This window comes from Clytia hemisphaerica, unplaced genomic scaffold (assembly GCF_902728285.1).
Source record: "Clytia hemisphaerica strain Z4C2 unplaced genomic scaffold, Clytia hemisphaerica genome assembly, whole genome shotgun sequence".
Classification (NCBI taxonomy): Eukaryota; Metazoa; Cnidaria; class Hydrozoa; order Leptothecata; family Clytiidae; genus Clytia; species Clytia hemisphaerica.
Window position 1 is genome coordinate 119,161 of NW_027103994.1, and position 25,163 is coordinate 144,323.

Below are 25,163 nucleotides of genomic sequence, written 5' to 3' on the forward strand. Positions count from 1 at the left end.
AACACGCGAGGAGAGAGGGCCTGAAGTACGAAATTCGACGTGGGATTTTCGATTTAACACGTGTATTGTTCGATTCAGCACACAATGTTTAAAGCGTGTGATCCTGCGTTAACCACGTCGGAAATTCAATTATACACGTGTGATTTTTAGGGGTGTGATTTTGCGTTTCCCACCGGCGTAAAAACGAACCGATTCCGACGCGTGGGATAGCAGTGTGAAATGTATACTTTCACACCGTGTGATTTTCACTTTCACACCGGTGTGATTTGATGACTTTTTCCTGTGTTTAGGCTCAGATATGGCAAAAATTTAAGCAAATGCCAAGCATTACCTTGAGCCTAAACTTTCTGATTTTGGCTGTTTTCGGCTATGATTTTACGGATTTTCGGAATTTCCCAAAAGTTTTGTTTGGAATATAAGCACCCTTGCAAGCATTTTCAGCCTTGTCAAGTCCTCGATCTAAGCATCTCCGAGCCTGTTTTCTTTTGTTATGCTTATAAAAAACATGAAGTGGACGACATGGAAATCTTTTTTGCACAAAATGTGAAAAATTATGAAATTTTCGATCTGGGGGAGGAAACCAACCTATCGACCTTAGTAGAGGTTTTCTAGTTTTTCAATAAATTTCTCCCTTATTCGCCTATCAGGTGAACTGGCACGTAGTCTTACTTATTTTGGGTTCTTGGTTGATGAAATACAAAAATAGTTTGTTATAGTTGCTCAAATTTTTTGAAAAAAATTAGTTACCGTAAATCACCGATTAAGCGCCCCGCTTGAATTAGCGCCCCGCTCGAATAGCGCCCCCCATTTAGTTAAAATAATTTAATAAGCGCCCCGCTCGAATAAGCGAACAAAAATTGGAACAAAAATAAAAATCAAGGTCTTTTAGCTTTCTTTTTTTTCTGTTTCTTTTTCTTCAGATTCGTTTTTCACTTTTACAAAGCAAGGAAGTTTCTTCAGCTTGCTTTCAGTTATATCAATGCCGATAATCTTTTTCTTCTTTTCTAACTTCTCAAGCGAGATTTGAGCGAAAAGTTTATCGTCGGTATAATTGCTGTATATTTAACAGGAACCGCAAGTCCGATTTCTCTTTTTCTTTTTCCAGTGACTTCTGCCATCAAATTATTGAGTTAAGTTAAGTTGAGTTTAAGCAGATTCCGAATTTGTTGATATACGAATTTCTGAAATAAAAAAATAAGCGCCCCGCCTGAATAAGTGCCCCGCTTGAATAAGCGCCCCCCTCAGAGCCTGAAAAACTAAATAAGCGCCCGGGCGCTTAATCGGTGATTTACGGTATAATAATTGATTGTTTACAAGTATCATCATGATCCATTTTAGATCTACATTTCTTCCTCAAATTTTGAAAATTAAAAAATACTCATTGACATATACATAAGGGGTTAGTGATCAGGAAAACTTACAATCGAGGTCGTAATATTTGAGAAAAAAGAACAGCTCCCACGAAATCTTATAGCCACAAACGATTTGGAAGCACTCTAACTTAGGTTTGAAGAGTAGAGCTTTTTGGGATCTGAGATCCCAATGAATGATGGTTCAATATGGTTCAGAATATAGCCTGGAAGTCGAAAAACCCCTCCCTCAATTACGACCAGCAAATAGCACAGAAGTATGACTTTCTCGCCCGAACTTCAAATTTCGAAAAACGAGGAAATAAACGAAATTCTCAGTACATTTTGACACAAATTGTAGCAATTTCTTTCAAAATACCACAAAATTCAATTCGACATTAATTCCATAAAAAAACTTGAATCAAAAACAGCTACTTTTACTGTGACACTGAGTCTACAAATTTTACGCTTGCACATGAACATTTCCATTCTTGAATGACACGTCATTGGTTGCCATGGGATTGGGTTGTTTACGTCGAAGGTATATAACAAAGACCATAATACATATGATAAACAGTGTAGGTATACCAACGCTCGCTCCGATGATTATTCCCATATTGTTAACTGTAGAAAGTCAAAATAAATTTAATAATATGGGGCAACACTTACAATCCAGTAGCGTAGACAAGGGGAGGAGCGCAAAATTTGTGAAGGAGAGCAGATTTTCATGAAACAGTAATTATCTTTTTGTATTCTGAAGCGTTACTGTGTCATAAAAATACAGAAGAAGATAATTTTATGACACAGTAATTATCAATTCAAAATATCAAAGAATAATTCCTGTGTTATAAAAATCTGTTCTCCTTCACCAACTTTGCATCCATCTTGTCTACACTACTGCAATCCGTAGCACCTTTCGTGGGACGCAACCGCATGTGAATAGTTCAAATATAAACAAAATTTTGAGAGGAGACCCGCGAATTAGACATATGGCAAAAGTTTTTATAGCAAAAAAAAGCTGGCAATACAGGCAATAAAACTTTTAACCACCTAAATAATTGTTACACGTTTTTTTTTTATAAGAACATAAGGCTTCGAGGCCCAAAAATTTAAGAACATTCTAAGGCTTTGGAGACTTAAAAACATGCAATTTCTTAAGAAATTACATCAAAATGCTGAAAATAAGAACATTTTAAGAACATTTTTAGGCTTCAAATCCAAAAAACTAAGAACATCCGAAGGCTTCGAAAATTTTTGACGTTCTTATAAAAAAAAAAAAACGTGTAAGAATATTCCTGATGAAATTGGCCGAAAAATTAAGAATATGCTAAGATAGCCTGGATATCCAAGCTCAAAATTTTAGAAAAAACAAAAATTACCTCAACATACAAAGTTCTAAAATTATAGAGCTTGGTCTCCCTAGAGAAAGAAAGTGCAAACCCATGTTTCCTAGTCAACCCAGGGCAGCGAAACAGAAATTGATAAAAAGCAGTCTTACAAGATCTAAAACTATTTAGAACATCCAAAGATTACACCAAAGTCCATAAAAAAGTTTGCATGCATTATCATGACCAACCATGTTTTCTTGGAAAATGAACCTGCCTCTTTTTTCTTCTTTTTCATGTTTTCATGTAACAGAAAGCCCTATCTTCACTAGCAACTGGAGGACTACCCTATTTTTGCTTTAGAATTGCTCTGCGCTGTGTAGATTGGCCCTTACGGCTTTAGCGAAGTGAGCGCAAGCGAGCGGACTGCATTCTCTTAAAGAGAATGCAAATCGCTCTAGGGAGACCAGGCTGTAAACCAGAACATAAAAATATAAAGAAATAGACTGTGAAATAGTTTACAGCCTGGATATCCAGGCTAATGCTAAGAGTGCCAATTTTGAAACCTTTTTAACTGTGAATTACCAATTATCCCCAAGTAAGGCTCAAAACACAAAAAGGCCATTTTATGCTTTAGGTATGTATTCCATGTTAAGATGTGTACACCTTTTTTCTGATTTTTTGTCAAAAAAAATTTTTTCAGTCAAAGTGGAAGAAAAGTTACTGGATTTCATTTTGGTAAAATCGCGATCTTAAAATCTTTTATAGATCCAGAGTTATAACCATTTAAATTTCAAAACAAAGTTCGTCTTATGATGGATTATTTACTCAAATAAGTTTTTTAAATTCAGCTGAAACTTTTACCATTAGAAAGAGAATATTATTGGCTTTCAGAAAATATATACTTTTGATGTATAAAAATTTGTTGTTCTAAAGATACTAGCCGTCCCGGCGTCGTCCGAGACGACTTCTTACTCCTTTTAATACGCTCGCTTCGCTCGCTTTTCTATTTTTCAGAAACTTGTAGGGATTTGTATACAAATGTACTTATTTTGCGAGAAGAAATGTTCTTAAATTTAGGCCTTTTTCGTAAAAATTGATGTTTAAAATTTTTAAGGGGACACTAAAATTAATGCACATTAAAAAACATGGTGAAAGTATTTTTAGTTGAATTTTGATTTTTCTTCTCCTTATTAAATTGTATAAATTTGTCATAATTTCTTTTGTTGAAAACCTTCAAACAATAATGTTCTTGACTCACTAAAAATAATGCTCATGCAAATATTGGTGAAAATTGAGTTAAAAATTTCTCGCGAGAAATCGGTCATACTTTAAACGTGCTTTTATTTGGGTTTTTGGGAGAGGAAAGACTATTATTTTCCTCACGCAAGGATGAAGATAAAAAAACAAATAGAAATTCAAATTCAGTATTAGAGGTACTTGGCAACACCGATCACTCCAAAGACCACAGTGCTTTACGGTGGAATATAAAGAGTGCCTTTTTTCAATACCTCTTAACAGAGTCAACAATTATTTAACAATTAAACTCAATGCGTAAGTAAAAGCGTTTTCATTTTGCTATCTCAATAGAACAAAAAATAGCAAACATTGATTAAAAAATTTCATAATTGAATTGGGAATAAATCATCAACTTTTCTCATATTGGCAAGTCCATTAAATTGAAATGTTTTTATCAGAGTATCAAATAGAAGGGAAATGTCATCGGAGCTTTATTAATCTCAAGGGTAATCATAAATATGATGTCTTTTTGAAAACTCAAATTTTATCTTCGACGTATTACATGTGAATCAAAATTATTTCATAACCGACATAAACTTTTTTTAAAAAAACTATAAATTATGCTGATAGTGCTATTGCACAGTCAGTTGTGTTTCTCCATCAAGGAGAAATGTGCTCTCTTGAATGGAAGTGCACTTGGCGAATAGAATTGAATATACAATCAAAAAGGCGCGAAAAAAATTGCCGTGTATTTAAAAATCGCTAGCGAAAAAGCCTCATGCGAGAATGGGAGAGTTCCGATTTAAGCGTATTATAATATAGATGATCAATTAAAGAGAATGTGTCAAGGAAGGTGAACACATACCTTAAGTCTATTGAATTTGAATTTTAACCTAAGAATACCGTAAGAATAATTTAGGATGATTTTTTCCAAAAAGTTATGAATATTCATGATGAATGAAATGGAGAAAAACAACATTCTTATAAAAAATAGCGTGTACCTTTGCTAGAGCCTTCATTTTCATGTGGCTTTCCATCGATTTTCTTTCCTCGTGTTAATCCAGGTCGAGTGATCTTTGTAATTCTTGGTGGCACGGAATAGCCATTAGTACCTCTTTGAGTTGTTGATCTGTGAGGTGGGCGTGAAGGGTGTGTTGGGACAGGCGCCCTCGTACTTTGCTTCGCTATAAAAAAGGACGGATTAAAAAATGATAGTTACTTTTTTCGTATTCAGCGGACCTCGTAAGGAACAATTAAAAATGTAATACCCCAAGAAAAAGGGGCAATTTTTATTATTTGAATTTATAATTTTCAATTTTCGATTTTGAATACGATTCAGGTTAGACCAAGTCTAAGTTGGCAAAAGAAAATGTAATATGTCTCCTTCTTTATCATTACATCTTTTTTTTATAAGAAATTCATTTATAAGCATAACTAGGCTCAGATATGACAATAACTTAAGCATATGCTAAACATTACCTTGAGCCTAAACTTTCCGACTTTGCTTGTTTTTGGCTGAGATTTTACGGATTTTCGGAATTTCCCGAAAATTCTGTTTGGGATATAAGCATCCTTATAAGCATTTTTCAGCCTTGTCAAGCGTTCGACCTAAGCACCTCCAAGAGTTTTCAATTTTTATATGCTTATAAAAAACATCTACTTGAAATGCTGATAGGTATTGATCGACTTCGGAAGGCAATGGTCCTGAATATGATTCTTGCTAAGATTCGTCAATAACAAGGGACTTAATTTGGAGATAATATTAATGAAAATTGTTTACCTCTTTCGCAATAAGAATCAACCATTACAAATAACCATAAACCACTTGCTTCAGTATTTGTGATCTGCCGACTGTTGTTTCTTGTCAATTCAATGGAAGTCTTGAACATGCTTTGGAATCTGTTCTGTTGACAGTAAGGATTATGTAAACCAAACCTAAAATAATAAAATATCACAGTAGATCCTATTATTCTGATCTGGATTTTATTTTTTCACCCAATCTTTATCGTAATATTTCGTATTCAGTGTTTTAAACTGCGGGTGAAATAAATTGATTCAATGTTGCAACAAGCGAGAAAAAAAAACGAAAAATCGGCTGAAAACAGAATTAGAAATGGCAATAATGCTCTAGAATTGTTAATTGAATTCCACTAATAAGTACAATAGAGTCTCCGTTACTCGAACACGCACGGGGGATGACACAAATTTATTCGAGTTAAGGAAATTTTGGAATATGGAGTAAGGTTTAGAGGGCATTGTTAACTGAAGGGACCATAAAAGTTATTCGAGTTGAGGATACATTTGAGTAATAGAGGCTTGAGTTAAAGAAACTACTGTATTTTCGATTTCGTAATTAACTCTGCGTATTACACTTACATGCCAGCATCGTCTGTTCCAATATGATTGAAGTTGATCAAAGCATATGTCATTGAATCGTTACTCGCCAAAACTATCTGATAAACGTCTGAAAACACTGGCGCCGCTGTGATAATAACTGCACTTTTAGGCTTAAACTCGACAGACGCGTTCGTTCTAAAGAAATCTGTTATCGATTCTAAAATTCTTGTATCGTTTGTTTGACGATAGAAAAACGTATTGCCGAGTCTCCATTTTGAAGTTGAAGTTTCGTTTGATTTGAAGATATGCAGAGCAGCATTTCTTGGCGAACTTTGCGTTGGTTCGATTATTGAGCCATGTTCATTGATCTAAAAAGAGATATTTTATCCAATTTGTAAAATCCAGTCTAGATATTTTAACTAATAGCGCCCCGCATTGCACACGTCATAATTATTTCAACCAAGAAATTTGTAGGAGTTCCAATCCCACAGTTCATTTTGAAATGATGGGAAAACCCAAAACCGTAAAAGTTTATTACCCCTTTCTTACGATATTAGCGAAACTATGTATTTGCACTTTTGAGGACGGTAGAGTGACTGAAACGATTTGGAATAACCCGCAGTTTTGACCCGCAAAATCGAGGACGGTAAAAAAGCTGATTTACCGTCGTCTTCAGTCAGTAAGGATCTAGTCAAATTAGAACCTTACCGTCTCCGTCGCAGAAAAACACATACACATAAACTCGGTATTGTAATTAATTAAACGCGCAAGAGCAATTGACGCAAAGGAAGATGGGATTACAAGTCGTGCAAAAGAATAAGTTTGTGCAGATTTGTTAATATTTTTAGATTCGTCACGGTGTGCTATTGAAATTTCTAGAAGAAAATATGAAAGTTCGAAATAAAACAGTATCATTCAAAAATAACAATTACCAATTAAAATCTTTAAAGGGCTTGCTTATAAGGTAACTATGATTTTTTTTCATTCGTTTAAATGAGTTAAGGGGATGATTGGAAATACATAATTAGTTGTGTTTATCCATACCGAAATTCCCAAAATGTGAAATTATTATATCCCAAGACTTCAAAGCTCTAAAAAAAAATCACACACTGAAAAGTTTAAAAATCACACGCTGACAGAAAGTTTCTGTGCACTGTATTGGTTTTCCTTACGCGTGTGATTTATTGATTTTTTCCTGTGCTATTAAATTGCTAAGATCAAACTAGACGATGTTATCGTCCGTTTAAAGGTCAGTAAACGCAGGAAAAAGTTAGGGCGTCAGGGTGGTTTACGGGAAAAAAAGTGGCGGTAGAGTTTTGGAACAAAACTTTATTAAAAATTTAGAGATTTGATGTTTTAAGAAAAGTGCAAGGGGTGTTTCGGGTCTCATATCTTCCGAAGGACTTTTTCGTTTGCCTTGAAATTTGATAAACTTCTTAACCTAAGGTTGAACTACCACTGGTGTAAAAATGAACATTATAGTATAAGTAGAAAAAAAGCTCAATTTTTGCAATCGTAAATTTAACCGCTAAAAATCGCGAATTTTTCAACCAAAAATACATTCAAATACAGCACTTTTGATTCTCTAAAATAAGCAAACAAATTTTCGAAATTATGTTGGACTATCAAAAGTAATATGCATTCTTGTTTCCACTGCCAATTATTTGGATATGCTTTAGTAACAATTTTCATTCACTTAAGTGAGCAAAAATGCTAGCAAAGGGGCTGAAGCTAAAGAATTGTATCCAAATTGACGATTGCAAAAGGCTCTGTACTCTCTGTGATTAGAAAAATAACACGAGTGATTATAATCGTTAATTGCACGACAAAACATACGATTCCGAGGTAATCGTCAGGACACAGGACTTGGGAGAGAAAAGAATAAGGGGACGAAAGTGTCCCCCCGCCGAAGAGTGCAAAAAGTGGTAATAGTGCAATTAACGATTAATCGCACTCCTCTAAACCAATCAGATTCGAGTAACTTTGCACGGCTGACGATTATCTAATAATCATTTTAGCTGCGTTTCGAAGCACAAAATAAAAGATTATTGTTTTTTCGACCACAGTCGAGGGCGACCCGAAGGCTCCCTTTTCTCTAGCTGTCTACCCGAAGGTAGGGGGGCGCCACTCTTTCTCCCTGGATATCCCCACTTACCCTTAATCCGTCTCTTTTATTGCTGAGCGTCAAGCAGAAAGGCATCAAGTACCATTTTGGGAATCTTTGGTGTGACCCGTCTGGGAATCGAACCCACAACCTCGCGCACCGTAGCTGGATGCTCTACTTTCATGGTACGGTCGCTATAAGATTATTACAAGAGGATTCTCTTTCGAAAAATGAAAATAAAAACCCGTTTTTTTTAACTGACGCTCAGGAAATAATGGCTTGAAATAAAATTTTAGAAAATTGTCCTCAATTACTGACTGTTAGATTTTTATTGAATAGATACTTTATATTTCTTTATATTTTTAAAATACATCTTCAAAGAGACCGCAAAACTTCATTTTCTTAAATTCAATTCATATTTTTTTATCTTATTATTCTACTATCAACTAACCTCCCGCGAAAAAAAATTCAATTTTGCTATAAATATTCTTTATCGACTAAAGATTTTTTTGTACATCGTTAGTCTAGGTATATCGTGTACTAGAGTCGATATTACGTCGTCGATGGTCCAATAATCAAGGAATTTCTAAACGTGGTCTTTCGTGTGTTTAGATAGTTGGCTTGTGGTTATCTATAAACCGAACGAAACATTAGAAGGAGTGGAGATTTGGTTTGTAGTGGTTACCCGTGGCACCACTCGGCCATCGCTGCTCAACTAAAAAGTAGATAACAGAGGACCCAAGTCACCTTTCGAATCACGCAATCACGCAGAAAAAATTCCCAAATCACGTTATCACGAGTTAAATTTTCTTTCTATCACGATAACGTTGCTCACGTTCGTTCATCCGATCACGCACTTTAAAATCTTCAATCACGAAATCACGAACTTGAAAAAACGCCAATCGCGCCATCACGAAAACCGCTGGGGCGCCTCTTAACACCTGAGGAGAAAAAAGATGGATGGGTTATCCATATGTTGTATCCTTCTTGGAATTGTAGTGATAGCTTTACATTGTATCGGTGCTATATTGCTGTTTAAAACAAACCGAAATTTGGAAGAAAATATCGAAATATTTAGTTTATCCGCCTCACAAATTCTGCTTTATATTCTTTTTATTACTGGTACAGTATACGGGACTTTTAATCCTGAATTTTTCCTGACAATGCATATTGATGTTAAAAAGCTACACGAGACAGCAAACATACTACGCGGCATCTTGAACCTTTTTCCAATCCCGGCGTTCACAGCGATGATTTCATTAACTCTACAAAGATTTTTCGCAATCAGGTTACATTTGCGTTACGAGACATCCTGGATTTTTCTGAATCGTACCAAGATCATTATCGTATCATGGGTGCTTTTTGCGATCATGATCTTAATCGCAGCACTTTCCATTACTTTTAAGGTTGGAATCGATTCTCTAGCCTGGACAATTGCGATTCAATATTTACCTGCTTTAGGGTTGGTAGCGACAAACCTTACATTCATTTTGGTGTACATTTATATTTATATCAAGCTCAAACAATCGAGAGAGCAAATTTACAGCAACCAAAACAAAGCAAAACTATTCACCCCTGTCATCATATGCGTCGCCTTCTTCTTTTTCGGCACAATACCGTATTTTTTCAATAATCTCATTGATACCCGGTATATTTACCTTGGAGTGTATTTCGATGGTATTTCGAATTCTGCAGTTTATATTTTTTTGAACGAGAAAGTTGTTGGTCGAATACGAAGATGGAGTAACAAGGTCCAATCTGAAAATACTTGAAATATCTTGATAAACGATCAAACACTAAACAACTTTTAAACCCTCTCTCAACACCCATACATTGTATTATCTTTCTACACTACAGAAAAAGGGGAAAGTGCCACGTCGGTTGACATTGAAAAAACAAGCGATACTTTTATGGACCTACCTGGTTATCAAAACTAATCAATGAACATTGAAATGAATCAATGAAACACATAAGACATAACTGGACAAAATAAAATAAATATAATGAAAGCATATCTATTGGGAGAAACCAGAGGAATGTTAAGAGATGGAAAAACAGCTTTTCTGATTACTCAAAGTTCAACGATCACTTCTATTGAAAATTCTATTGTAAAAACGTTGATTAGGTCATTAAATGAAAGTCCAGAAAAGACGGCTCGCCATACAAATTGGACAGTTTCTACATGATTTGACGATAAAAATGAAAATTTGTTTTTCCTTTTCCGCCGATTACTAGTTCAATTTTTAAGAATAAGGAGCAATTTTTTCACCAATGTATAGCAAAAGAAATTCTAACGCAATGATATTAAATTGATTCTTGTAAAACTGTCAGAAATCGAGTAAAATCAAGATAAAGTTATAATTTTCTCGAGCTCTAGCTCTCCATATAATGGTGCGGTTATGATGCGGTTATATCAGTAGAATCGCTAGGAAATTTTGAGCAAGAAGATATAGACACATTTTCGTATAAGGGAGGTGTACCCAAAATATAAGCCCTAAAAGTTTGCGCATAATTAGGCTTGAAACAAAAGAATTTTGTCACAACACGCTAATTATGCAGATTTTTTAAAGCGACAACAAAAGAAACCTATTAACTCGACATAAACTCCCTTAAGGGCAAGAGACCTGGTATATGACGAGCCGTTTTTCCATTGTTTTCAAGAAGCTGTTTTTCCATCTATTTACATTCCTCTGGAGAAACTATCGACATTATTGAAAAAGACTTTAAAAAAGTAAAAAAGCTATTAAACGCTTTTCTTTATAAAAACAATCCACTATCAGAAAAATGCACAATAAATAAGGCTGCTTCCACCGTGACATTTTCATCTTAAAAAACTAATAAAAATAATAATATGACTACAAGAACATTGATCTATGCTTATAAACAGCGATTCTTATAGATAAAGATTCGTTTTTTGAGCCGAAAGAATTTTGTTGTGAAAATCTGCTTCAGCCATCTTTTACCAATGATGTTCGCCTACTTTCCTGCAAAGAATCAGAAAAGATTAATGATTCATTTTTTCACCTAAAAACCCTTTTAAATTTGCCCAAAATTTTTTTTCGAAAATTGGGCTCCATCATATTTTTGCAACCATAATTTTGCACCTTTGTACCAAAAATCAAAAGATTTCTTATGATTCAATCCTGAGAAAAGTTGGTAACGAAAGGATGAACGGACGAACGGACACAGGTTAATTTATAGGACCTCCACCCCACCGGGGTAGGTCCGAAAACGAACTTGAGAGGGACTGCTTTAGTTTGTAATCTTTGTAGCAGATCCGGGGGAGGGGTATGTGCTAGCCATGAAGGTCCCTTTTTCACACCCTCAAAAGTCCCTCAAAGGGGTACAAAAACCATTAAAAAGCAGTTCAGTCTCCTATGTATGGGTTCCAAAATTACGAAAATCAAAAATCGACTCTCTCAAATGGTCACAAATTCTTGAAATTTGAAAACTTTGGCTGTAATTTTTGGAAAAAAGCGTCAAAATTTTTTTTCTCACTCTCTAAGTCTCTCTAAGGGTCGATTTTCGAACTTTGGCTCGGGCATATCCGTCATCTTGTAAACCTAGTACCCACCCCCCCCTTCCGCCCCCGGTAGCAGATGCTAGACCCTAATAAATACAGTAAAGTAAAATATTGAATTCTCTCTCAAGAAGTCGGCATCTAGAAGATTGGTCAATTAGAACCTCTAAATAGATTTTGGAAATTATTCCTCGTTATTGATTGTAAGGTTCTTTTTTATAGGAACAAAATTAGCAAACATTACTATTTCAAATCAAGAAACTTAAATAAAAGACTTTTATTAAATATACAATTTAATATAATAGAAAAAAACTCGTTCTATTTTTTATCTTCGATTTTTCAGTTCAGTCCGATAAATGACGACGAGATTGAGTTTTTACAAACTCTTATTCGATTTGGTTGGTCGGTAACCAGTGATAAAACAATTTTGTTACTTTTTCTAAAGAACTCCTTCTCATCAGCATACAGGAAAAATGGGAGACTTTCGTCTATTCGTTTTCAGCCTTCCAGTTCAGCCTCCTGCCTTCCAGTTCAACCTCCTGACTCCCACTTTTCACTTCAGCCTTCCGACTCCCACTTTCGTTTTCAGCCTCCCGTCTCCCACTTTCGATTACAGTCTCCCGTCTCCCACTTTCGATTTCAGCCTCCCGTCTCCCACTTTCGATTACAGTCTCCCGGCTCCCACTTTCAATTTCAGCCTCCGTCTCCCACTTTTGATTTTAGCCTCCCGCCTCCCGCCTCCCACTTTTCCTGTATGCCATCTCATCTGTCATGTCCAGAAGCCCAAAGTTACTGAAGACGTGACTGAACCTCTGTGTATCCCGAAGTGTCCGCGCGCCATCCAAATTTTGGCGTGCTCTATATTCTAAAAAGCACCACTAGTCCTGAGCTAAAATTGTGGTAGAAAATCGAAATATTGTACCATATGCTGAAAACAAAATAACCCGTCTAACTATTTTCGATCAGATTGTAGACTGGAGTCGTTTATAATGCATGTAATACTAATAATAAACACAAATAATGACACGGGATTTAGTTTGCATAAACGACTGGAAGAATCCGGTGTTCCAGCCTTATATATACCCCGGCTAGCTACGCAGAAACTTGCGTAGCGAGAAAACAATTTATCAAGCAACAACAACTCTCAAAACAAAATCAACTCAAATGAAAACCTTTTAACACACACTTTCCACACACATTTTTTTTTCAAGAATTTTTTTTGAGCGGGAAAAAATTATAATTGCAATATTGACACTTTTCTTTTGTTTGGAGTTAGTGTACAAAGGTTTCTAGACGACTAGACTGGGAATCCAGTCGTTTATAACGTTTTTGTTGAAAGCGGGAAATTTTTATGTCGGGATATGGTTAAAATAAACGACTGGGCTAAGGTGGTTTCCGTAGCTTACGGGAGTTCCAGCAGGGCCCGCAGATTTCTGCGGGGTGAGAAAACAATCATATACAACAAAATATATAAACAAATAAAAATTTCAGCCAATGAGAATTTCTAAGTGAAAGAAAAAAAAACAAACCAAATCAAACCAACAAGACCCCCTGAAAATGTTATCCAAAAACATGAAAAAAGAGAATTTTTATGAAAAGTTTGTTGTGCACAAAATATTCTAGACGACTATATTGATGCTCCTGTCAAGTTTTCTACTTCCTATTTTTTACCGAGTTAAGTCGTCTAGCATGCTAGACTACTAGACGACTAAAATTGTTCCCTCCATTACTTTTTTGCTTTATTTCTACTATGTCTGAATTAGTCGTCTAGCTTGCTAGACTAATCAGATTGCCAAAAATTATCAGATACATGCGCCAAAACTGTGATGTTTTTTTTCAGTATAACATTTTGAGAATAACAAATCAACAAAAAATGTAAAAAGTTATCGACAGAATTCTAAACAGATATAATAATTGACGACATTACTTTTTATAGATGTCAGTTCTATGCAATGTAATGGTGGCACTTGTCTATCAGTAGCAGGGTGGGAGGGGGGGTCGGAAAAAGGCTCCTCTGATTACAAATTTTGGCACCCCATTGCTTTTTACACTTTAGAATTTGCAGTTTTCAGCCAAAAAAAGATAAAATTAAAATACCCCATAATTTTCGAAAAATTTCGAAAATTGCCTCACAGCTTTGGTGCACCATGCCACTGTTATCTATGTGGGTTGGTTAACACTGGTGCGTATAAAATATTTACCTTTATCGCGTTCACTTCTACATCACGATCAAAGAGATAAATTTCTTCATTCAAGAACAGAGTGACGGGTGGTTTTGAAACTTCCATCGAATCGAGAGATCCACCGAAAGGAAAGAATCCTGCAACAAAAGAAGTAAGGCATTACCAGTGGGTACCCCTTAAAACCTACAAAAAAAAAGGTACCCCCTATTTCCTGATAGAGAAAACAGCAAGGGCTAAAACTTTTTCTGGTGAGTCTAGGCTACCTATAAATTTCTTCCCTGGATATGGTTTTTTGTAAAAGCTGCTAAGAAAACTTTCATTGCTTTGTGAGAAAATGCAATTTTACCCCAACTTTGTAGGTTTTAAGGGGTATCCACTGGTATAATGCAATTCAGTTGGCATAGGCCATTTCGCGTCGAAATGGATTATGGGTAATCCGAACTGATTACGCCTCTATAACGGCTTTCTATTGGTTAGACGAAAAAATCTTCAAAATTTTTCAAAATTTTGGACCAATAGCAGGTCGTCATTAGCGCGCAGTGGTCCTGATTACCCATTATGCTTTGCGACTGTGAAATGACCAATACAACGTCCAACTAACGTTCGACTAACATTCATAACGTCCCACAACGTTAAACCCTTTAACTGCCCATGTCGGCATATGCCGACATGAGCATTTTCGATTTCTTTGCCCATGTCGGGATTTGCCGACATGAGCATTTTCGATTTCTTTGCCCATGTCGGGATTTGCCGACATCGGCGCTTTCCATTCTTTTGCCCAAAAATTTAACACTTCTACAAAGATTTTGTATTAGATGGTTTGAAATGAAAAAAGATAATAGTTAAAAGCTTTTCTATGTTGAAAAATAACTATTCAACAATGTTCAACTCAAAATTATAGTCCTTGGCTGATACTTCGTGTATTATTCAGAAAATGAAGTCAAAATCGCTACCTTTTGACCATGTCGGCAAATGCCGACATCGGGCAAATAGGTCGAACCTTCTTTTTTTCCCGTGGCAAATAGGTCGAACTTTTTTTTTTCCCGCGGCAAATAGGTCGAACCTTAAAAAAAACGACGGGCAGTTAAAGGGTTAAATGTGCACATTGGAAGTATATTTAGCGTGAATATAAATCAACTTTTCTCAGGAAATATTTGAGAAAAAGATGAAAACCACTACAGCTTTGTAACTTTTCTACAACAATGAAAGTCATAATGTCTTATAAAAAGAGCAATTCCCTGGAAAGTCTTCAAAACATTTTAAACCATTTTTAAGTGCTCTGCATTTACTTCTGGAACATGGAATTTTAAACTCTGAGTTATAAATTCAGGCTATTCAGAAGCTTTAAAAAATGTTCTAATAGGTCTTTTCATAAATTATTCTAAGTGCAACGACTACCTCGTTTTGAAACCATTACCAAGGTGATTAAATCTCTCAAGTCTTCGACTGTTACTTTGATGAATAGAGTAATCTTCTAGTTTGAGTTAATTTCATACTCAAAGTTTCATGCCATCCAGGATGGCAATCTTCAGTGAAATCTTCTTAAATGAAATCCTCTGGGAATCAATTACAGTAGTAGTATTTTGGAAAGAGGTAAGCGTTGCTCGTGACGTAATTTATGAAAAAGGTTTATAGGACCAACGATGTAAAAATAATAGATAACCAACTTGCCTTGATTCTCAAAAAACATCCGTGTTACGGTTGTAAAAATATTAATGACATTTTGCATCGTAAAAAGTGCAATTAAATAAAAACTTGCTTCATTTGCAACCTTCTATTGGACAGAATCGATCACGTGATGTATATTTTTCCAAAATTTGGGTTAGAAAAAGTGTATTTTCCTATAGGCAGCCTCACAGAAGGAATTTTTTAATTAGATACTATTGTTCTATAAACATTCATCTGTTTATTTTGTATCAGGGCAACCTTCATGCACTTTTCATTCGTGAGATATCGCACTTCAAATCACACATATATTTTTCAGATAACATCATTTTATGGGCGTTTATTTATCCAGATGAAGATTAAGTGGTATCAGGCCGATCCGTAGTCAATTTGTCTAAAGATTGGTACCTTTATCTTTTGAAAAAAATTCCAAAATTTGCAGTAAATAACAATTCAAATTTTCTATCAATTCAGTGGATGTCAAAAAGTGTGTCAAAATCTAGCTAAAAGCATAACACGCACTGCACACAGAGCTATTTAAAGGAGTGCTCATTTCAATAGGAAAACAATGGTTGTTCTCTTGGGAGGAGTGCCTTCTAGAGGTAGTTGGTTATCTATTATTTTTACATCGTTGATAGGACTGAGAATATGCAGTGTTACCTGTTTTACGATAAGCGTCGCAACCAAAATTTAACTCATCTTTCACTACGTATCCAGTACTGTTGATTCCTTCCTCATTGCGAGTTTCAAGATTCATAGCTAAACTAGAAGACCATAATTCTGAATGACATTCTTGAATATTAATACCGGTAAAACCATACTCGGCATCTAGTCTAACATATTTGATTGCCATGGCGACTCTTGATTGATTATCAAAAGCCAGCACCATTTGGTAATCAATAGCGTTCAAGCTAGGTTGATTTTCTGGAGTTTTATAAGTCATAATAAGTAGTTCCGCAGGTTTGAAATTGCTATCAGGAAATTTTCTCTTCCAGGTGGTTTCCGGATTCTGATGTAACCGGTAATAAATATCTGACGGCCATTGAGTGGCGAATCCCGCTATAAAAGTGGATTTGGAATGTGGAATCCAGATGATGTCATCAGGTGGTAGCTCTCCAAGCCCGACATGACCGTATTTGTTAAGCTGATAAAAAAAATGTTGGAATAAATAAATTAATCTTGGAAAATACATTATGAAAATAACTTACTTTTTTATATGAACAGTTTTTGTTCGATTTTACTTTTTTCTCAGGCTAGAATTCTCTAAGATGTATAAGGCGAGACAAATGTAATAAATTTCTCAAAATCGAGGATCGGAAAGTCACGATCTAAAGAAATTGTGACGTTTTGAAGCAGTAGACTTTTTCCTCTTTATCGATGAGCGACGTTCGTGCTTCCATTTTGATATCTTAAATCCAAAGTTCTCGGATGAATTTACACTTTTTCAACTAAAAAATCCAACTAAAAATATCTCCAAAATCTTCTTCTAGCTTTTGCAAATTCAATTTTTTTTCCATTTTAGAATTAACAGAGTCGGTCAGGCCCGTAGAACAATGAATTAATTTGCTCTCGCCTAATATTTTAAGATCTGTATTTTCTAAGTATTTTTCTGAACTCTGAGGCTCGAATTCCTATAAGTGGTCAAATTTGAGCTTTCGTGTTTTCAACAGAATTGACGGTACAATAGTAATCTAAAAGTAACATAAATATAAGGCTTGGAGGGTCCCCAAAGTATACCAACAAAACCGTCTGGTTATTTATTTAAAAATGACACCATCTTACAAAAAGTGTGCTGGTTTCAAGATCATCACCGAACTTCAATGAAGTATTGCGTAGTTTCACTTTGACACTTGACGACATGTTGTTGGCTGAGAGGAATGAATCTCCATATTCCACACCAAATAAGAAATATTCTGAAAACATAATTGAAATGCAAAAATGACGATCTTTGCGCTGAATTAACACATTAAAATACAGTGTTCCTCTTCATAACTCGAACCTCTATAACTCAAAATTCTCCTTAACTCGAAAAAGTTTTTTGGTTCCCTCCCTCAGGGGGGTCAGTGTACCAGAAGGTGGCATGTATCCTGGGGTGGGTGGGTGTTTGAGAAAAAAATTTGTCATGTACTACCTGTGTACTATAAATGGGGTGTTGGGTCCAAAATCGATTTTGATTTTTACTACCTGTGTACCAAAATAGGGGTGTTGGGTCCAAAATCGATGTTAACAGTGTGGAAACAAAAAGGTTCAGAAATTATCTGCTAAAATAGAAATGTAAAGTTGTTCTATTATAAATTGATCAAGCCAAGTTTGTCCAAGATCATTCTTCCAAACTTCTTGGAATGAATTGAAATCCTACCAGATCCCACTGAAACAAAGGTTTATTGAGTCAATGTAAACATTCGAACATTTGAATTCGAACATTTGAATTCAAACATTCAACATTTGTACATTAGAGGTGCCAACTCTCATGCATTGGGTGTGAGACTCATGCATTTCCACATGGTCTCACGTAATTTTTGAAAAGTTTGATTTCTCACGCATTTTGGATTTTTGAGAAAAATTTTTCCTGTTTTTCCGATTTTTGGAAAAAAGTTTTCCCAATTTCCCGATTTCCCGAAAAAAAGTTTTCCTGATTTCCCGATTTTTGGAAAAAAGTTTCTCTATTTTTCTGATTTTTCCAGGTAGTACCCGGTAATAAATAGGGGGTATGGGGTGGTTTTGGGATTTTTCCAGGTACTACCCGGTAATAAATGGGGGGCATGGGGTGGTTTTGGGATTTTTCCATGTAGTATGGTGTACTTCAGGGGTGGGTGGGTGTCAAGTTTTGAAAATTACCTTGTAGTACACATACATGCCGCCTTCTAGTACACTGACCACCCCCTGCCTCCCTCCCGATACATTAAAAACTTCGATTACTCAAAATTTCGAAAAAGTTCGTATCTCTCCCCCCTGCGTGTTCGAGACTCCACTGTATTTGTATCGATCATAATCAAAATCAATCTTTTAATAAATCAAGCAAGTTCGTTGGTATTTGCCCTACATCACAGTCAATAGAACATATCGGAGACAAAAATACCATTAGATGTTAGAAATTTCCAACATATTTCGGCCAGGGTCATTTGCAAGGTATATTTCTATGGTCAATAGAATATGGAAAGAGCAAAGTCAAAAAATCTGGTACGATACGCTAATTTCTCTGGTTTCCCCAAAACTATCATACTTTGGTACTTAATTACAACTACAACAAGAGCCAAATACCAAAATTTGAATACACGTTTTTTATAAGAACATCCAAAATTTTGAATCCCTCAGATGTTTTTAACTTTTCGGGCTTCAAACCTAAAAATGATTATAACATGTTCTTATTTTCAGCATACTTTGAGTATTTTTGTCCATTTTCCTAAGAAAACAGTTGTTTTGAGCCCACAAAGCCTCAAAATGTTCTTAACTTGTTCTTAATATTTTGGCCACTGAAGCCTTATGTTCTTGTATAGTTTGTTCTTATAAAAAAAACATGTAAGTCCTAAGTTTCTTTGATTTTTACCTGAGGTTAGATCGTCGAAAGTGCATGAAGACTCGATGTGTTCTATAACTGTTCCCATTGCCTCTTCACCGAATGGTTTCATCTGACATTTATTTTCACGCAAAGCTCTACAGCACCTTTCGTCAAAATAGCCGGCAATGACATCGTTTGGTTCATCAAAGTGATGGTAATGAATCATCGAGACCAAATTTGTTCCGTTACTTGCTAATATCCATTGGAAAACCTTATCCGTAAATTGATTATACTTTTGTTTGACGTGGTCAAATGTTATGATCAGTGCGTGATTGCATTTAAAATTTCGTATTTTTGATTTGGAAATTTGATTCGTAATCTGTTGTAAGTCCGTCGCATTGAACGTCTCACGGTAGAATATTGCTCCAAAGTTTTTTGAGATGTATGGTTTGTAAGATGCAATGATTCGTGAACCGTGTAGCATGTTTTTGTTGCTATGGAGATTGAGTTTCGAACGCCCAATAGAGAGGTATCCGGAAGTTGAGAGCTGAAGCGAAAAAATTTCAGAAAAAGGTTAAATTCGATTCTAATCTAATTAGAATTTCAAGGGGAAATGAATTTTCATTGAATAAGGTCGAACAGTAGAGCGTCTTTCATGAAACTTCTTGTAGACAATGATTTTCAATATTATCGAATAATGGAGTGTATCGAATAGTAAAACGTCGAATTAGAATATCAACTGTATAGTAAACTGAAAAGCAAGATCCGTCGTTCTGGTTAAAGTTCTGTCCAATACTTGGTATCGAGTAAAACCAAGACAGCTAGGAATTTCGTGAATATTTGCTTGGAAAAAATTGAAAGAAGTCATTGCATTCAAAAGAGGACAATGCAATGTACTTTAATTAAGACTGGTCACTTGTAATATTAAAAGAGCCTATTTTTCGCCCACTCTAACCATTAGAATGGATACACAAGAAAATACTAGATTCAATCCATCAAATTCTATTTTCAGCAGCCAAAAAATGTTTTATTTTAATCAAATTTTACAAATCAGGCGAAGAATATGAAAAATGGCCCTGAAAAAAAAAAAAATTCACATTATACTTGAGGCCAGAAATTCGCGCGCATTTAATTTCCTGAATCAGCGATCTGACACAATTTTCCGAAATTTATTTCGTGAAAACGAGAAAATTTGCGAAAACCAGAAATTTATCGCGACAAATTAATCCGATTTTAGTTTAGGTATAAACTTATTTCTTTTTTTATGATTTTGGTTTTCGCCAACAAAAATCATAAAAAAAGAAATAAGTTTATACCTAAACTAATCCGATTTAAGTAATCGCCTCTAAATCTGCGCCTCTAAATCTCAGATCTAGAAAGTTTTATTACAAAGAATCGCTCTCAAAATTACGCAAGAAACTTACATGCAAAAACTTTCTCGTCAACGTAAAAAATGGTAGCCTTCGTTTCAATTTCAGAAGATGAAATCGCTCATCGTTGAAATCGGAAATCTTCACATCCAACCGAGGACCAAACGGTAACAAAGCTATAAACGAAAAAAAATTCTCATGGTCAGCAAATATCAAGGAATAATTCCCCATAAAGTCCTTTCTGACAAATTTAGTTCATTGGTTTAGGATATCGTTTTTTAGAAAATTTGATCTTTCATCATTTGTAAATTGGCAAAACCTAAATTTCAGCTCCTAATAGACAGCGTTTCTGGAGAAAAAGCGCGACAGATTTTAAATAAAGTAAAATTATTCAAATTAAGATTGAAATTGAAATTTAATCAGAAGAATTACAGTGATTCCCCTAAAAAATTCAGGAATTCTTGAAAATCACTAGCAAAACTTGAATAGTTTTCATTAGTGGTGAAATATTGAAAATATTGTTTCTTACAGTTTGGTATACATGGTCCCCGAGAAGTGATATCGACAATATATCTTCCAACAAACCCAGTATTTCCCGATCTTGAATCCGGTTCTATTATACTCCAATCACAATTTGCAGTTGAAAAACCATAAACAAAATTTTGATCAGTCATTCCTTGTCTGTCCAGGATGATGAATCCTAATGTACCATCTGTTACAAATATCACCACAAAACTTTGGTCATTCTCTGGTAAGTTGAATCTGATGTAGAATAGATGAAGAGCGTTGAATCTCTTGCCAATAAATTTTGATACATCTTTCGATACTGGTTCAAGAAGATCGCTCATCGTGACGGTTGAAGAAATATCAAGGTCGCTGCTTCCCCCAAAAGATGCTACCCTACCCGCTGGGCGGATATCTCCACCCGATGGGCGGACTGAAGTTTGCTTTCCCTGGTATTCTACGGTTATGGTAGTCATGTTGTCACATTTGGTGATGTCATTTACGTAGATGAAATTACCCTTCATATCGATAAGGTCTTGTATTGTAGAACCAGTCTGCATCGTTGGTGATATGAAACCAGATCTCGAAATCTACAAATACAGTAAAAACTCAAATTCAGTAAAAAAATTCATTCTTGCTTTTTAAATACCTTATTACACGAATATTACTAGTCATTTTATTAACACGAATTGAAAAATTTCGTGTTAATAAAAACCCCCTTAATGAAAACCAGCCGTGGTGTCCTTGAAAAAGCAAATAAAATTCGTATAAATATTTGGAGTGTTAATTTCAAGGTAGTTGAATACTTGCCTAGTAATATTCATGTAATAAGGTAGTTTCATCGATATATATTTCTCCGAGATTAAATTTTGCAGTTTTACTCATCCGCAAAATTTTAATATTTCACGGATGACCTAATTTCACAGATAAGACTATTGGCTGATGCTATCTTTAAGATTTTCAACTATTTACTATGCATTTTGGTAGTGGGGATTGGGCGTAACATTTTCACTATCCTAATATATATGGAAGCGTGAAAAATACTTCGTCATTTTCTACGCAAAATGTTACAATAATATCATAAGCAATTTTGCTTGGGAAACTTACAATAAAATTAAAAGGTCGTGTCCCTAAAAAGGGAGCTTGATTTCCAACCGTTATTGGGTATGGAGGCTGAAAGGGCGATGTTTGTGCTTTCTCACTTGGCTTGTAATCTATAAATAATCAAATTACTGTTTTCAATAAATTACGAGACTTTTTAACCCTATGAGGGAATCAATTTCAATATTTCGTAATTTTGCGGGACCCTTTCAGCGACTCAATTGCTAATTTTATGGTTTTCACCCTTAAAAAAGACTTTTAAGGGTGTAAAGAAGGGTCCCTAATGGCTCGCACATACTCCAATACCCACTTTGCCTATAAGTACCTCCCCCTCCGGATCCCATCCACCGCACCGAGAATGTAAGGATGAATAAAAAGTCGCAAAGACGAAAATAACAAGTCTCTGAATAGGCATACAGGCCGGAGGCGGGGAGGATGGGGAGACTTCAGCCTCACCACTTTTTTTTGCAAAAATATGATTTTTGATTCAAAGTTTTTTTGTTTTGTATCATTATGCAGTACTGTTATAAATTCGGTTTTAGCCAATATATAGGGTCTATTTTTTTAAATTTTCTAGCCCGTCGGCGTCAACCGGTGGCGCCTTCTTCAAGACTAATTTTCAGCCTCTCCACTTTCAAATTCAATCCACCGGGACAAGCATAACCCACAAAAATGTATAAGAGAATTTACCATTTGGCTTATTGATACAAGATCTTGGTGTCAAATGAAAAACATGACGTCCTTTAGTATTTGTACTGTTTGTATACATCAATCGTTTGCTGTTTGATGGTGTGGCGAAAATATCGTACTTGCATTCGTTTTGTAAAGAAAAACCAACCACAGCATTACTGGTTCGAAGTTCTTGGTAATTGAGGATCAGATATGTTTCGTGGCGATTACCAAGTAGAACCTAGAACGTGGTGAAGGATGAAGAAAAGTATTGCCGAAAAATTTCGCTAAATTTGACAAAAAATTCTTTCCGCCAAATTTAAATTTATAGGTTATTCACCGAAATGAATTCTCGCCAAAATTAATTAATTTAGTCTCTATTTCTCCTAAAAACCCTTTTTTCAGCTAAAATATTGAACAAATGGGTTGTTCACCAAAATTAATTCTCGCTAAATTTAGAAATTTTATTGAATCGCCAAAATAAATTCCGCTAAACTGCACCAAAATTGGCTCGTTCGCCAAAATTTCTTCTCTTAAAGGTAATTGACACTCTCTAATTCGGTCTTCAAGCGACTGCAAATGTTACTCGAATTAGAAAAAGATTCGAATTACAGAGAGAAATTTAAGCCACTTTCTAGCTGAGGGGACCAATAGTTTAGTTCAAATTACAGAGAGATTCGAATAATAGAAATTCGAATTAGAGAGATTTGACTGCACATCGAATCAACACTTTTTTTATTTCGTTCATTGAAATTTAAAGAAATGTAAGATATTGAAGATACATCTATTTGGAGTAATTTTCCCTTAATGTTTGAAAATAATTGAGGTACAGAAAGCGATTTAAAAGGTTTTCTTCTTCCTCTTTGTCAATTTTTCAAAAAATCTTCATTATTCTTCTTGAAAATATCTTTCCAACGGTATATTAGCTTTTTAAAGTATAGCGTAAGAAGAAATTGTTTTGAGAAATGGGTCATTCCATTTTATATCCATACAGGGGGGTGCACGAACATTCCCAGAGGGTAATCCGAGAAAAATTTCCAGGGGGTAAAAGACTGATTTTACTTCGTCCACCTTCACTTTAAGGTACGAAGAAGAATATTTTTGAAAATCTTGCCATTTTCCAAAAATTCTTTTTTAACTTGAAAAGGTTCATCCACCCCCTGTATGGTTTTTTAATGGAACAGCCCAATATACTTGAAAATAGAGAAACTCACCATTTGGAAGGTATTGACTTTCCCCTGCTGATCAGTGACATTCACAAAATCCAAAACTAAACTAAGCGTTGGTTTAAAATTGTGTACGTTCTTAGCAACCAGACCCAAGAATCTTGAATCATTTGTTTGTGTGGTTGTCAAGGAACCATGTGACTGGTATCCAGGATGAAAGTATGGAGCAATGAAACGATAGTTTTGTGGTGACGGAATGAGGATACCGGAGTAATCCAATTGACCAGAAAATGAAACAACAGCTTTCTTTGATACCTATTGGATCGTTCAGAAAAAGGAGAACAGATATGCAGTATTGTAAAGATAACAGTGATGGACGCCTCAAAAAGAAATCTGCCCTTTACTTTACTATTTACTTTATCAAAAAAGTTAAAATGAAAGTCTCTCGAGTTCTCTTGGTTTGCTAGTTTCCCCATTATCAGTATATTTAAATTATCAGAACGAAAATTAATATCAAGTCAAAAATTAACACTTTAAACTTACATGAATTTCTTTTTTCCCGAGGATAGGGAAATCAAGACGGATTTTATTCCATTCGTTTGATAATGTGAAAGTAGTGGAGTTTGGAGGAACTTTGTAAAAATTGCTACTCGCTGAAACTGAAAAATAAAGAATTAAAACGCAGTTGCAGTTTTTTTCTTGGAGATAAGAACATTCCATTCAAATACACCCCCTTCTCGCAGACCCACCGGGACCCTAGCCCCAGTGGAAAGTTTGGCAAAAATTTCGTCCCCGGTGGGAAAAAGCCATGTGATTTCAGCCCCACTGGGATATTGACTTTCATTTTGTCCCCATTCGAAATTCCATGTTTAAAAATTGCACTCCAAAACCATCCCCACTGGATTTTTAAGCCTTGGAACAAAAGAATTTCTACCCCCATCCGGATTTCAATAGGATTTTTTATCCCCACTGAGAAAAAAGTTCCACCGGGGCTGTGAGACAGGGGTGTAAATAATGTAAAATTCTATAAGGGACTAATTTTGTTTGGTTTTGTAGAGGCACCTAAAGTGTTATCATACACATACCAAACTCCCATCATTGTCTAAGTACGGTCTCCTGTGGAACTTTTGTC

At 35.3% G+C, this 25,163-nt stretch overlaps 2 protein-coding genes across 2 annotated transcripts; both read right to left on the reverse strand.

Moving 5' to 3' along the window:
• Positions 1-1,642: 1,642 nt before the first annotated feature.
• LOC136811203 (uncharacterized) lies at positions 1,643-17,633 on the reverse strand. The gene is made up of 7 exons (XM_067067817.1): positions 17,505-17,633; positions 16,383-16,866; positions 14,076-14,194; positions 6,290-6,618; positions 5,694-5,848; positions 4,915-5,097; positions 1,643-1,973 (listed from the first exon to the last, which is right to left on the reverse strand). The coding sequence occupies exons 1-7, from the start codon at positions 17,580-17,582 to the stop codon at positions 1,813-1,815; spliced, it is 1,509 nt and encodes a 502-aa protein (XP_066923918.1). The 5' UTR covers positions 17,583-17,633; the 3' UTR covers positions 1,643-1,812.
• A 1,170-nt stretch (positions 17,634-18,803) lies between these two features.
• LOC136811280 (uncharacterized) lies at positions 18,804-25,127 on the reverse strand. Its single transcript, XM_067067897.1, has 9 exons — positions 25,094-25,127; positions 24,575-24,690; positions 24,080-24,346; positions 22,887-23,106; positions 22,203-22,309; positions 21,121-21,685; positions 20,646-20,767; positions 19,270-19,768; positions 18,804-18,859 (listed from the first exon to the last, which is right to left on the reverse strand). The coding sequence occupies exons 1-9, from the start codon at positions 25,125-25,127 to the stop codon at positions 18,804-18,806; spliced, it is 1,986 nt and encodes a 661-aa protein (XP_066923998.1).
• Between the last annotated feature and the right edge of the window lie 36 nt (positions 25,128-25,163).

Coding starts and splice junctions, on each gene's coding strand:
- LOC136811203 (XM_067067817.1), bottom strand. CDS start 17,582: ATGTCGTCAAGTGTCAAAGTGAAACTACGCAATACTTCATTGAAGTTC. Junction 16,867..17,504: donor TTGAAACCAGCACACTTTTT/GTAAGATGGTGT, acceptor TTTTTTTATCAG/CTTAACAAATACGGTCATGT. Junction 14,195..16,382: donor CGACGCTTATCGTAAAACAG/GTAACACTGCAT, acceptor CTTTTGTTGCAG/GATTCTTTCCTTTCGGTGGA.
- LOC136811280 (XM_067067897.1), bottom strand. CDS start 25,127: ATGGGAGTTTGGTATGTGTATGATAACACTTTAG. Junction 24,691..25,093: donor TGTGTATGATAACACTTTAG/GTGCCTCTACAA, acceptor TTTATTTTTCAG/TTTCAGCGAGTAGCAATTTT. Junction 23,107..24,079: donor AAGTCAATACCTTCCAAATG/GTGAGTTTCTCT, acceptor ACCACGTTCTAG/GTTCTACTTGGTAATCGCCA.